This window comes from Polyodon spathula, chromosome 3 (genome assembly GCF_017654505.1).
Source record: "Polyodon spathula isolate WHYD16114869_AA chromosome 3, ASM1765450v1, whole genome shotgun sequence".
NCBI classification, from domain to species: domain Eukaryota; kingdom Metazoa; phylum Chordata; class Actinopteri; order Acipenseriformes; family Polyodontidae; genus Polyodon; species Polyodon spathula.
The window spans coordinates 33,282,798-33,297,746 of record NC_054536.1 but is presented as its reverse complement, the minus strand read 5'-3'; the positions used below and the strand labels follow the sequence as shown (position 1 = coordinate 33,297,746).

Here is a 14,949-nt window from a genome sequence, read left to right as displayed (position 1 = left end):
CTGCGGACTGTGTGTTGACTTTGTGGAAAGAAGCTGCTGCTTTGCGCTTATGTAGTGTGAGTGAAACGACGTCATTTGCTTTTCTCATAGGAAGTGGTGTATCACTAAAAGCAACAGCATCATAATGTAACATTACTAAAAGATTAAAAACAATGTCAATTTACTTTCTGACTTGCGATGAGGAGAATGTTAACATTGCTATTGTAGTGTGTGTGTGTGTATATATATATATATATATATATATATATATATATATATATATATATATATATATATATATATATATATATATATATATATGTATGTATGTATATGTATATGCAGTGGCTTGCAAAAGCATTCAGACACCTGACCAATTCTCTCATATTACCAAATTGCAAACGGTACATTGAAATTTTGTTCTGTTTGATATTTTATTTTTAAACACTGAAACTAAGAATTAATTACTCTATGTAACACAACTTTTGTTCCTGGGTAGTAAGTGTTATTTCCTATTTGCTTATGCCTCAAAAGTATAGAAAATGGCTATTATTCCCCACAAACTTTGCTTTTGTGACCAGGACAGTGATATCTCAAAATATCAGTATTTCCAATGGGAAAACGGGCAAATGTGTGTCTTTTCGTTCACCTAAAGTCAGAAAAAAACAACATATGAATCCAAATATACTAAAGTAATACAAAAACGACTACAAAAGATTTAGAAGTGAGTAGTTTTTCGAGAGTTACGATTATACTGTAAATGCAGTATAATCGTAAATCTCGAAAAACTACTCACTTCTAAATCTTTTGTAGTCAAGTGAGTAGTTTTTCGAGATTTACGATTATACTGTATTTACAGTATAATCGTAAATCTCGAAAAACTACTCACTTCTAAGTCTTTTGTAGTCATTTTTGTATTACTTTAGTATAAATACATGTTAATTTGGATTCCTATTTGTTTTTTTCTGACTTTATGTGAACAAAAAGACACACATTTGCAGTGTTATTGTGAGGTGACATTGGTTTTATATTGGGAAATATTTTTAAGAACAATAAAAAACTGAAATATCTTGCTTGCATAAGTATTCAACCCCTGTGCTGTGGAAGCTCCCAGTTTGCACCGATGAAAGAAATTGCCCTAACGAGGACACAATTACCTTACCATTGGCCTCCACCTATGAACCATTAAAGTTGCTGCCACATTTTCTGGATAAAAACCCCACTGTTGAAGGATCATTGGTAAGGCTGTGAATCTAAAGGAAAATGAAGACCAAAGAGCATTCTACAGAAGTTAGAGATAAAGTAATACAAATGCATAGATTAGGGAAAGGGTACAAAATAATATCCAAGTGTTTGGATATCCCAGTGAGCACAGTTGGATCAATAATCAGGAAGTGGAAGCTGCATCATAGCACCCAGGCACTGCCAAGAAAAGGGTGTCCCTCAAAACACAGCGCTCAAACAAGAAGGAGAATTGTGAGAGAAGCCACAGAGAGGCCAACAATCCCTTTGAAGGAGCTACAGAGTTCAGTGGCTGGGAGTGGAGTAATGGTGCACCGGTCAACCATATCAAGAGCTCTGCATAACACTGGCCTGTATGGGAGGGTGGCAAGAAAGAAGCCGTTACTCAAAAAGTACCATCTGAAAGCACGTCTGAAGTTTGCCAGAAAGCATGAGAGTGACCCAGCTGCAATGTGGGAAAAGGTTTTGTGGACCGATGTAGACCAAGATAGAGCTTTTTGGCCAAAACTCAAAGCGCTATGTGTGGCGCAAACCTAACACTGCCCATGCCTCAAGACACACCATCCCTACAGTGAAATGTGGTGGCAGCATCATGCTGTGGGGATGCTTCTCATCAGCAGGAACTGGGCATCTTGTTACAATTGAAGGAAGAATGGATGGAGCAAAATACAGGAAAATACTGCAAGAGAATCTGCTTCAGTCTGCTAAAAAACTGAAGCTTGGGAGGAAATTCACCTTTCAGCAGGACAATGATCCCAAGCACAAGGCCAAAGCAACATTGGAGTGGCTCAAGAACAAAAAGGTGAATGTCCTACAGTGGCCCAGTCAAAGTCCTGATCTCAACCCCATTGAGAATCCGTGGCACTATTTGAAAATTGCGGTCCACAAGCGTCGTCCAACCAACCTGAACAACCTGGAGCAAATCTGCCAAGAAGAATGGGCCAAAATCACTCCGACACTGTGTGCAAAGCTGGTACATACTTACCCCAAAAGACTTAAAGCTGTTATTGCAGCGAAAGGTGGCTCTACCAAATATTAATGTGTGGGGGTTGAATACTTATGCAAGCAAGATATTTCAGTTTTTTATTTTTCTTAAAAATATTTCCCAACATAAAACCAATGTCACCTTACAATAATTGATTTTGAGTTTAAGTGTTTTAAAAAAAAATATCGAACAGAACGAAATTTAAATGTACCATTTGTAATTCAGTAATATGAGAGAATTGGTCAGGGGTCTGAATACTTTTGCAAGGCACTGTGTGTGTGTGTGTATATATATATATATATATATATATATATATATATATATATATATATATAGTACTGTGCAAAAGTTTTAGGCAGGTGTGAAAAAATGCTGTAAAGTAAGAATGCTTTCAAAAATAGACATGTTAATAGTTTATATTTATCAATTAACAAAATGCAAAGTGAGTGAACAGAAAAAAAAATCTACATCAAATCAATATTTGGTGTGACCACCCTTTGCCTTCAAAACAGCATCAATTCTTCTAGGTACACTTGCACACAGTTTTTGAAGGAACTTGGCAGGTAGGTTGGCCCAAACATCTTGGAGAACTAACCACAGTTGTTCTGTGGATTTTGGCAGCCTCAGTTGCTTCTCTCTCTTCATGTAATCCCAGACAGACTAGATGATGTTGAGATCAGGGCTCTGTGGGGGCCATACCATCACTTCCAGGACTCCTTGTTCTTCTTTACGCTGAAGATAGTTCTTAACGACTTTCACTGTATGTTTGGGGTCGTTGTCATGCTGCAGAATAAATTTGGGGCCAATCAGATGCCTCCCTGATGGTATTGCATGATGGATAAGTATCTGCCTGTACTTCTCAGCATTGAGGAGACCATTAATTCTGACCAAATCCCCAAATCTATTTGCAGAAATGCAGCCCCAAACTTGCAAGGAACCTCCACCATGCTTCACTGTTGCCTGCAGACACTCATTCGTGTACCGCTCTCCAGCCCTTCGGCGAACAAACTGCCTTCTGGTACAGCCAAATATTTCAAATTTTGACTCATCAGTCCAGAGCACCTGCTGCCATTTCTCTGCACCCCAGTTCCTGTGTTTTCGTGCATAGTTGAGTCGCTTGACCTTGTTTCCACGTCGGAGGTATGGCTTTTTGGCCGCAAGTCTTCCATGAAGGCCACTTCTGACCAGACTTCTCCGGACAGTAGATGGGTGTACCAGGGTCCCACTGTTTTCTACCAATTCTGAGCTGATGGCACTGCTGGACATCTTCCGATTGCGAAGGGAATGTTGCCCGTTTCTTTGTGCTTCTTCAAACGAGCTTGGACAGCACATCTGGAAACCCCTGCTGATGCAGTATAACTACCTTGTGTCTTGTTGCTGTGCTCAGTCTTACCATGGTGTATGACTTTTGACAGTAAACAGTCTTCAGCAACCTCACCTTGTTAGCTGAGTTTGGCTGTTCCTCACCCAGTTTTATTCCTCCTACACAGCTGTTTCTGTTTCAGTTAATGATTGTGTTTCAACCTACATGTTGAATTGATGATCATTAGCACCTGTTTGGTATAATTGTTTAATCATACACCTGACTATATGCCTACAAAATCCGACTTTGTGCAAGTGTACTTAGAAGAATTGATGCTGTTTTGACGGCAAAGGGTGGTCACACCAAATATGGATTTGATGTAGATTTTTCTTCTGTTCACTCACTTTGCATTTAGTTAATGGATAAATATAATCTATTAACAGGTCTATTTTTGAAAGCATTCTTACTTTACAGCATTTTTTCATACCTGCCTAAAACTTTTGCACAGTACTGTGTGTGTGTGTGTGTGTATATATATATATATATATATATATATATATATATATATATATATATATATATAGCATTTCCACAAATTTTCCACAAGCATTTTCAGTTCACAGGAATTTGGAAATATGCCTGTTCATGAATGGATAGGCATATTTCCACTGCTACTGTAATATAAATAATATTGTCAGTCTATGCTACACTGTCAGTAAATCAACCTACATGTGGAATGACTTTTTTTCACCAAATGGTGTTATTGAAATTAAGGGGTATCCAAAATTCAGATGTTGCCTCTGGCATATTGAAGACAAAGACAAAAAAAATAAAAAATATTCGGAATATTTCTACATGAAGTAAAAAGCAAATGTACAAAGTGGCGTTTGGGGTACTGGCATTGTATACCTGTTGTAACACATGGTATGCCACAATTGTCTTTCATGTGATTGTTCTGCCTGTTCTCGGGTGGCTCTACATTGAAGCACACCAATGTGTGTCTGTGGTACTAATTGTGTTGGGGACCACCATTGACAAGTGCGGGTCGTATGGGTGTTTATCGCAGGTTTAATTTGGGGTTATGATAGGTTGACTCTTGTGTGGCCAGGACATGGGAATGATTATATCAGGTTGCTCGGGGTTAGTCCGGGCAGAGCAGAGCTAGTTTGCAAACTTTTCAGTACGCTGCTAGAGTGGGCTGGTGCAGTGTAAAAGTTAAGGACAATAATAAAAAAAAAAAAAAAAAAAAAAATGGTACCATAGCAATGTGGTCTGGAGTGTCTCTGAAGAGGAAAGCCACAATATTAAAACAAAAGTCATGTGAGGATATCAGTGGTCAAATTACTGTAAATAAGAAAGTTACAGTTCAAGACATTTTCCCCTATTTGTTCCAGTTATACAAGTTATGTGAGAAACACACACATCTCCCACCAATAATGTAAATAACTGGTGATTAACATAGTATAAGAAACAAAGTCACATAGACAAATGTTTTGGCCACCTTCTGTGTCCTATACTGTTTCTTATAGTCTTACCTTAGAATTCGTATTGAGCAATGATTGGAAGTTATGAATGATTATCATATTAACTTGTCATTTTGTTGTAAACATACATTTTATTTGCCTGATAAATTTTATATTGATGGTCACAGCTTTTGCTGCCAAATGCAAATCCCATTTCAAATTACATGTTAATCAAGTCGATGCTGTCACTCTGAACATGTTACATTTTATGAACAGTTAAAGGTGGCAGACTGTCTGAACTTGTCATTTATAACACAATATTATTACATATTACAAACCTCTTTTACAAAAATCTTCTCAGCCAATCAGATTACAAATACAGCGTTCATTGTCTCACAGCTACATGTTGCCTAAAGTAAACATAATCATGAAATTACATACATTTCCTGCAGCCTCGCCCTGATGATCCAGTTCAAATTCGAATGCAAAGTGAAAACACCACTTTTTTTAAGATGATTAAATTGTTTTCATGCCAGAAAAACATTTAAAAATATATATTATAACACAAAAGGTGGTCCTCAAAAAAGTTTGGTCATCTAGGAGATGTTACAGTATGTTAGCCCTTTCTGAACAAGCCTCTTGTAAATAGCCTTTCTATGCTTGCTTCACATTGGCTCTTCCTATGCGCTGTAGCCGTATACCACTGAATTCTGAGGAATGTTTTTCACTCCTCCAGACTAGTAAGAAGAATCTCACATTGCGTACCTCCAACTGTTCTCTCTGAACAGTATATTTGATCACTCACCAAAAAAAAAAAAGTTTAGTGTTCTCTACCATTGCTACAATGGCACATGCTATTTAAAGTTAACACAATGCCACGTTATTTGATGTAGACACCATTTCGCAAAATGTACTGCTGCTGGTATTCAATCACATCTGTTGATTTAGGGCAGCAATGTGTTGGCAGTCACTCAGGAAGATCACATTCGTAGTCTTCCAGTGTGTCCACCCCCATGGCTGTGTGGAGGCATTTCTCTCGATGTGTTGCGTTGTACAGCTGCTGTTGCAGGTCTTCTGCTTGCTCGATTAGATCGTCCAATTTTCTCTTGAGATCACGGGGGCTGTCTGTGATAACGTAAGAGTGATCCTAAGAGAAACAAAGGAAGATGGCTTTAAGAATTACATTTTATGTTTCATGTGACTATTGAAATTTCAGGATTTTAACTCACAGCCTCTCGGCTCCTACGGTTCAACCAGATGAGCTAAAGGGATGCCCCTTCAGTCAAGAAGGTAGGAGATCTATATTGATCTGGTTGCTACATTTCCTCCCCGTATTGTAGCACACCATCAGTAAGATTTTGTGCATGACTGAAATTCCTCTATTACTACCATCACAAATGGAGCTAGTCAACAATAAAGGAAATCCTTAGATCAATGAAAAGAACACATATATTCTTAATGGCATGTTGGCTACTGCATATTATTTTAAAATTGCAAGGCATCGACATTGGCTTGTTTACTGTACTTGTACCCCATTGTGTTTTGTGAATTCTAGTTCACCCTTACAGTAACTTTAAAATATACAACAGAACTATTTAGTCAAACAATTTAACAAGTAGTATTTGGGGACTATTCAATTCATCATAATGGTGGTATATATGTAAAATGTCAGGTTTATTCTTTTTTATTTTTATATTTAAACTGGGCCACAGTACAAACATTCCACCCTTTTGATACATACCAATGCTATAGTTTGAGCAATACTGGAGTCCAGATTTTCTAAAGACTTTTTGTCCTTGCTACAGGGAACTTCAACATCACTTGCCAGTTTTCTCTGTGAGGTGTTTGTAGTTCGTTTCTTGACTGGCTTTGGCTGTAAACAGTGGATGTTTTGTGTCAATCTGCAAGTTATTGCATGCCAGTAAATACATGTAATATATAGTAGACCTTGATATTGATGGTATACAGCCATTTGAAATTTCTTTGTATCACATTAAGACTAACAATGCTTGAGCGAGGTAGCTTCTAACCTAAATAAACTGCAAACAAAATGACTCATGGTTACGGAGGACAGTGAAAACAAAAAAATCTACAAGGAACGTAAAAATATAAAACATTCAAATAATTAAACAATACCTAACCACTATTGTTGAGACCAAGAAAATTCATCCAATTTCCCCAGTGCAGCTACAGCTTTAATTAACGTAACCAATTACATACCTTAGTTATGTTACTGTACCTAAGGAATGTGCATATCAAGTGTCATCACAATTGTGACACAAAGTTTTATTTAATCTCTGTCAGGGATAAATGTGGTCCATAGATATACAGTGTTACTAAGGGCTTTAGCTCTATGACGTGATGCGTCACATATTTCTTTACCTGAAAATTAGATGGAAACAAGAACACTGAGGGGACAACATTTTTTCTCAGGCGCACAGTTTGGCCAGTACGGTCAAAGTCACCTGGTCTGAAATGCTGTGAACAGATGTAGCTGAAATTGGTTGGCTCCCATAGTTGTCCTGTGGAAAGATCTATACGGCACAAAGCTTGAACCCAAAGCTTGCGTTGTTGTTTATTCTTTGGCACCCTATAGAGAAAACAACATGATATTACTATTCAATTTTAGGTGTGAAACTAGTCAATCACTGGCCGAAATAAAATGGTTAATAGATTATAAGTAAGGCAGTGAGAATCACAGGCCATGAATTTGTTGCGGAAACCGTAACCACTTCACAGGAAAAGGAACCTTTTTTTAAAAAGGAAAAGTCAAGCTAACATTCTTTGTTGCTAGTGCAGGATTGGGATGCCTTATCATCTCTAGCCAACCAATGATTGTCTCAACCAGAGAAAGTAGCAACAAAAATAACTCCAAAAGGATTGTGTTAGAGTATAAACCAGGATATTACATGCAGACCGTGACATAATTTATTTTACAGCCTGTAATATTTCCCTGGACTAACAATGAAAAAGCTCCATCAACAAGCACTTAGAAAAAGTGCACAAAAAAGGATGATTAAAAAGCAAACATCAGCTGGTGACAGAGCTAAGAAACAATGCAATATTGCCAGCTCTTTTAAAGAATCTGCACAGAACCTTCAGCTTTGTGAAGCATGGACTGCAGCCTATGTTCTACTACACAAACTACTTACTGTACAGCTATGGCCAAAATTTATGCATCACTCTATAAAATAAACAAATTTTGCTTCATAAAGAAGAATGAAACCTGCTGAACAGTGTTACGTTAACATATCGATTTACATAGGGCTTTGGAGTTTTCCATATACTTAAAAAACTGACAACCATGTGACATTTCAAAATCTGACATGAAATACTTAATACCTGAAATGCTTAAGGTAGACTTTTTTGTATCATTTTGTTGTTTCTGATTGCATGATATTAAATAAAGAGATCTAAATTTTATAGTATTATATCAATATTAAAAATGTCTCAGAGTTAATAGAAATTTTCCAGGTCCACTAAATTGGCCACAGCTGTAGATCACCAAACAGTGACAAGGAGGTACTCTTCAGAATCCATGACAAAACTTAGTGTTTTTTTTTTTTGCATACAAAAAACTGTTTTTGAACAAATGATCTGAATTAATTTTGAAAGCAAGTACATAAAGGCTGTGCCAAAACTGCAACTTTGTATATATATATATATTATATATATATATATATATATATATCATATATATAATAGATTCTAAGCCATTTCGATTCTCACAGCCATAATTATAAGCCTATTTATTGTATTAGAATAATACATGCCTTTACAGAGACTTTGGTAAAAGGCTTCAGGAACGGGGGAAGCTAGTGTGCGTACAGCTAGAAATAGCAAAAAGGTGGGTGTGTTTTCTGTTTTCAGATCTTGCATCCAGCATCATCTTACCTATGAAAGGTCACCCCATTGTCTTTGTTCTCTGTAGTTTGACGATTTGAGCAAATAACAGCACAGCATGAAAAAACCATAACGAAAATGCACCTGTGGATGGGAAAAAAAAAAAAAAAAAAAAAAAGAGAGAGACTTAGCGTGAACATTAGCATATAGTCAATTATGTTTTGGCCTGGAGTGCATCTGTGCTGGGGTTGCTTAGTAACTAACTTTAGAGGCCAGAAAGCTACACATAACTACACCTAAGGCCCTGTGAAATTATTATTATTATTATTTTTTTTTTTTAAATAATTTTTCATTTTATTTTTCACAAATGTTGTTTTATTATAGATACACATTAATCAAACAACTCAAATAGATGCATATCAATAATAGTATACATCAAGTTTTAACCACTGGGGCAGAGTAGGAGAAGGAGAAAAGTTGTAGTCCAATGGGGAGCTGCAGAACAACTCCCAGAATTTCACCTGGGTCGGCAGAAATAGAAAGCACAGTTAAAAATCTTGCTTAATGTAAAAAGTGGTATGCAGCGCACTGCGCTTGCTCACACATGCCTAAACAATCTCTGCTAAGAAAGCAGGGATGTGCCCATAGAAATCTGGTATGTTATGCTGTTTTTGGTCTTACATCTTTTAATTGAATTTATCACATTTTCCAGTCTTTTACACCGTTTTTAATGTAATTTATCATATTTTTCTAACATTAAGAAAATAGTATATAAATATTTATCATATGCAATACACTGGGTCTTGTACATTTTTTTTACTTATGCACTTTTCGGTGGACTTCTCTTTTTGTCTTGTTCGTCGTGAATATTTTTTTTTTTCTTTTTAAAGTAATTGATTATCTGTTTCAAGGTTAAGTTTGCAAAAAAAAAAAGTATAACTAATGGTAAATGTGCCTTTGACAATAGGAAAATCGGATCTGTACCAAAATCTGACGGCGTACCACTTTATGACATTACATTGGTCACGTTTTACAGTCTGCCCGATGTACCACTTTCTAACATTACATCACAAACAGGATTTCCAATGCTGAAGTCTTGTCAGCATAAGATGCGCCTGCAGGACATGTTTCCAGTTTTTGGTCAATTGTACGGCTTTTTAGCGTAAGATTGTTTACTCACCCTTTAAAGTCATACAGTGTTTTAGACGAGGACTTCATATAACGTGTGGAATTCGCACGGTATGCGCGTGCTACACAGAAAGAATGACTGAGGAGATAAGAAAGACGACTTTCTAAGCTGAGTGGAAACGCGGCCACTACATGTGCTAACATAAGTGGATTTGCTCAATGGATCATAAATCAGTGGACTGCCATCCAGACCATATTTTCGAGAACAACCAGCTGTTCATTGCTTTCCAAGTTGTTTTCATAATTTATAACTGTTTGGAGTCATTATCTTAAGAATGACCCGCATGCACTATGCCTATTCAAAACCTTTTGCTTATTACACAATGTATTGTTTATAGTAAATACAAAGCTATTTCACTTCTTCACTAACCATCTGGAAGCTTGTATTTTGTTCAGATAAACTATATATATATATATATATATATATATATATATATATATATATATATATATATATATATATATATCTCTATCCGTTTAAATATATCCCAGGCCGGTTAATTTGGGTATGACCAAGTACAGAATTCTCAACGTACTGGGTGATCAATGACAACATTTTTTATTTATTTTTTTGTAATCGGTATGGATATTAATATCAATGGCACTTCACCAGTATCGCCCACATCGTATATGCTCACACAGTACCAACTTGCCAAAACAACGTAGCCATGCTTGTTTATCATAAACAAAGTACCCACCATTGCTGTGATCTCCCCCCTTGAGTCACATCATGCATCCATCACTTAATTATCTGCACGCTTTGTCTGCAAAGGCAACTATTGAATCTGAAAAAGAGAACAAAAACAAAAAACGTAACCAGCTTTATATGGGTCATACACATACATGTGACAGCTGTATTTAATTTTGTTTATACCACATTACGCATGCAAATAAAAATATCACACTGTAAAAAAAAAACTACTGTCTCTTGTAGAGATAACATAACTGTTAACTGAGATAACTTAACTCTACTTAACTAGAGATAAATTAACTGTTTATAAACTCTAGATACACCGTTTACCCTGCGATGCCGTGCAAAAGATGGCGGTAACTTTAGTCGCGTTTCTTCGGCCAATAACAAATCTTTGAAATATCTCCTGTGATCCGGATGTAGAATACCAGTTGGAGGAAGTAATCATTATTTGCACGCGAATTAGCAAAAGAGAGAGAGTGAGAGAAAAAAATAGGAACTGTAACATTTTACATAACAAATAACTGTAGTTAAACAGAAGTGACAATATAAAACCTGAATTGTACTTAGAGTAATAAGTGTTTGAAGCAAAAGAAGAGAAGGACATCGTGCTGCATGAGGACAGTACGACTAAAATGCGCTGAAAAGGGTACTGTCAAAAACTGTTCGTATATTTTTTGTTATGTGTATAATTATTGTTTATGGTCAGAACTACCTCCATCTTTGGTAGTTTTTATAATCGATAGCGTGTACGAAATAACCAATGACAAATGTGTACAGTAGATTAAATTATCTTCTGTTTATATTGTCATGCAGTCTTGCTGCATTGTTATCATCACAAGATTTACGCAACGCCTCAGGTTGTGTTTCAGATACTTCATTACATATATGAAAACTGAATAACAGCAATCAAACCTAGAGAATTTAATAATTTTTTAATAAAATCAGCATAGAACATTCTTGTCCTTGTGTATTTTACGGTATAGTAATTTAAATTATTGTAATATATGTAATTTAAATTATTAGCGCTATATTGGTACACGTTTTCAAATAACACACTCATAAATATGAAAATACATAATTATATTATCAACTGTTAATATTTGTTTTATTTGTTAAATACATAGAAATTGAAACGTTCCTGCATACTCCTTTGCTGTTTCTTGATAACTAACATTAGCAGTTGAATATCACTTGGGCGATGGGTCATCTTGGGAATGATTGATTAGTGCTAGGGCATAAATATTTACGTATTCCATATCTTTCCATGTCTTTGTATTGTATGGCAGCTTGAATCAAAATCGTATAAGGTCGTGCAAAAAGAAGATTTTTATATTTTCAATCAGTTTTCAGGAATGTCAAAAACTTAGATTTTTGGGGATCCATATGTTTTCCAAACTCAATTAGTTTGTTTGGGGACTTATTCTGAGTGGTAGTAGCATTTTTTAAGTACCTTTCAGGTTTACAGAAAATCTAATGAACATACAGGGATTGAATGTAATTGTACTTTGTGATTGACAACAATATGTATTTATTTCAGGAAGGGCAACTTCAGGACCAAACAAGATTGTTTACAAGTAACACCATGGGGAATCAGCTTGCTGGTATTGCACCGTCACAGATTCTTTCTGTTGACAGTTACTTCTCAGATATCCATGACTTTGAATATAACAAGAGCCTTGGCAGCACCAGGTTCTTTAAAGTGGCCAGGGCTAAACACAGGGAGGGATTGGTGGTTGTTAAGGTGTTTGCCATTCAGGACCCATCACTGCCTTTAACCAGTTACAAACAAGAGCTGGAGGAGCTGAAAATCAGGCTTCATTCGTCACAAAACTGTCTTCCATTCCAAAAGGCCACCTTGACTGAAAAGGCTGCAATGCTGTTTCGTCAGTATGTGCGGGACAACCTGTATGATAGAATCAGTACCAGACCGTTTCTCAACAACATTGAAAAGAAGTGGATTGCCTTCCAGATTCTGAATGCCGTGGATCAGGCTCACAAATCTGGAGTCCGGCACGGAGACATTAAAACCGAGAATGTCATGGTGACTAGCTGGAACTGGGTTCTCCTGACTGACTTTGCCAGTTTTAAACCCACTTACCTTCCTGAGGATAACCCTGCTGATTTTAATTACTTCTTTGATACCTCCCGGAGGAGAACATGCTATATAGCCCCTGAGCGCTTTGTTGATGGGAGCATGTTTGCAAATGAGAGTGACCAAACTACCCCACTGGTAGATCTTACGAGCAACAGTCAGCGTACAAGAGGAGAGCTCAAACAGGCAATGGACATCTTTTCAGCAGGTACAATACTCATTTATGTCTTGCAGAGTCTATTAACCCATTAATAAAGTCACACTTGTAAGACAACACACATGTGTGTGGACACCTGTGTTTATATATTTATATATATACATATGTGTTTTTTTATATATATATATATATATATATATATATATATATATATATATATAATATTTAAATAAAGTTCCTCAGTCCTCAGTCATTTTTTAAAACAAATGGGCGTGTTAAAAATATTAATTGATGTTTCATTTCCTCTGTGATTGTAAATGTGAGACTGAGTCAGATAACTTTGTGGCAGGGATAGGGTTAAATATATCCCTGCCATTGGTATTGTATAAATAGCTTTATTTGCAGGAAGGAGCAGTGGAATGAGTCCCTTGCTAGTTTTCATGCTGTTAAAAATTAGCTTCCACTTTCTTTTGCATTTGCTTAACTTGCCCATGATGTGTGTCTAATAAAAACAGCATTTGTTTCTTTCAGGCTGTGTTATAGCTGAGCTGTTCACAGAAGGAGTACCCCTATTTGATCTCTCTCAGCTGCTCGCCTATCGAAAGGGACATTTTCAAGCTGAACAGGTGCTGGCAAAAATTGAGGACAGAAGCATCCGCGAATTGGTAAGAGTATTATGCAGTACAGGAAAATCTTACATCTATTAAATTTTGTGTATATATATATATATATATATATATATATATATATATATATATATATATATATATATGATAAGAAATATATATGTGTATATATATATATATGTTATATTTAAATATATATATATTTTTTTATATATAGTTAACAAAAATTGACTTAGTCAAAAATGGAGATGGTGCTTGTTGATGTGTGTACTGGCCTAAATATTCCAGAAAGCTGTATTTCCCACATGGGCTCTTAAGAAAGCATCAAGCATTCCTAAAGTTCTATTATTAAGTATTGTCTATCTTATTAACTTTACTATTACTGTGTAATTAAAGTTCTACCTTTTATTGTGCTGAGAATCTCTGGTGGGGCTTCTGTTTTTTGCAACTGCTGCATTCTAATATCTTTTCTGTAGGTCTGATAATGTCTGTTTGTGCGAAATTATGTATGAACAACAACACTTTAAGTAATTACCCTAGGTACCAGTACCCACCAGCAACGTTTCATCTTGAGCATTGTGAAATCTCAGCATGTAAGTTTTAAAAGCTGCAAAACATAAGGATAGTGGCTCAATAGTGAATATTAAATCACAGGGTTTGTGGGATGCAACTGTACTGTTTAACAGGGGGTTTATTTGGAAAAAACTTTGCTGCTTCAAAAGCTGTTTAATATTAATTGTTTCCCTTTTTGCATCCTTTCAGGCAGCTCAGATGGTCCAGCGTGAGCCAGAAAAGCGGTTGACAGCAGAAGAGTACCTTAAGCAGCAGAGAGGCAATGCTTTCCCTGATATATTTTACACATTCCTGCAGCCTTATATGGCACAATTTGCCAAAGAGACCATCCAATCTGCAGACGAACGCATCCTAGTAATACGCAAAGACCTGGAAAACATCATCCACAACCTCTGCGGGGGTGAAAAAGCAGAGAAGGCTGAGGGAGAAACAAAGGAGCATGGCCTGGTCATACTGGTGTCCGTCATCACGTCGTGCCTGCAGACCCTCCGCTACTGCGACTCCAAACTGGCGGCTCTCGAGCTCATTCTGCACCTGGCAGAGAGGCTGTGTGTGGAGATCTTGCTGGATCGCATCACACCCTACCTCCTGCACTTCTGCAATGATCCAGTGCCCAGGGTGAGGGCAGAAGCTGTGAGGACACTGACTAAAGTGCTTGCGCTTGTCAAAGAGGTCCCCCGTAATGACATAAATATCTATCCAGAGTACATCTTGCCTGGAATCGCCCATTTAGCCCAGGATGAAGCTACTATTGTAAGACTTGCCTACGCTGGTAAGTGCTTTGTATGGGATAGGTGCAGTTGT

The 14,949-nt window shown here is 36.7% G+C and overlaps 2 protein-coding genes across 4 annotated transcripts in view; one reads left to right on the top strand and one right to left on the bottom strand.

Annotated features, from left to right (window-relative positions):
• Positions 1-5,102: 5,102 nt before the first annotated feature.
• On the bottom strand, positions 5,103-11,102 carry LOC121313007 (THAP domain-containing protein 6-like). Its single transcript, XM_041245088.1, has 6 exons — positions 11,025-11,102; positions 10,702-10,788; positions 8,867-8,959; positions 7,355-7,562; positions 6,714-6,845; positions 5,103-6,119 (listed from the first exon to the last, which is right to left on the bottom strand). Exons 2-6 carry the CDS (start codon positions 10,737-10,739, stop codon positions 5,940-5,942), a joined length of 651 nt encoding a protein of 216 aa, XP_041101022.1. The 5' UTR covers positions 10,740-10,788; positions 11,025-11,102; the 3' UTR covers positions 5,103-5,939.
• A 44-nt stretch (positions 11,103-11,146) lies between these two features.
• Positions 11,147-14,949, top strand: part of pik3r4 (phosphoinositide-3-kinase, regulatory subunit 4) — a 35,018-nt gene continuing 31,215 nt past the window's right edge. For 2 of the 3 annotated variants that reach the window (XM_041245085.1, XM_041245087.1), the window contains exons 1-4: positions 11,147-11,343; positions 12,235-12,997; positions 13,478-13,611; positions 14,335-14,917. In XM_041245085.1, the coding sequence (XP_041101019.1) occupies positions 12,280-12,997; positions 13,478-13,611; positions 14,335-14,917 (1,435 nt within the window). In that variant the 5' untranslated portion in view covers positions 11,147-11,343; positions 12,235-12,279. Of the gene's footprint in view, positions 11,359-12,234; positions 12,998-13,477; positions 13,612-14,334; positions 14,918-14,949 lie in introns of all 3 variants that reach the window. The other variant, XM_041245086.1, reaches the window with a different exon arrangement.

What these genes read in the sequence shown, in the direction of transcription:
- LOC121313007 (XM_041245088.1), bottom strand. Translation starts at nt 10,739, where the DNA reads ATGCATGATGTGACTCAAGGGGGGAGATCACAGCAATG. An exon ending in TGTTTCCATCTAATTTTCAG is followed by an intron (nt 6,846 to 7,354) that starts GTAAAGAAATAT and finishes CACTGTTTACAG; the next exon opens with CCAAAGCCAGTCAAGAAACG. An exon ending in TTGCTCAAACTATAGCATTG is followed by an intron (nt 6,120 to 6,713) that starts GTATGTATCAAA and finishes TGTTTCTCTTAG; the next exon opens with GATCACTCTTACGTTATCAC.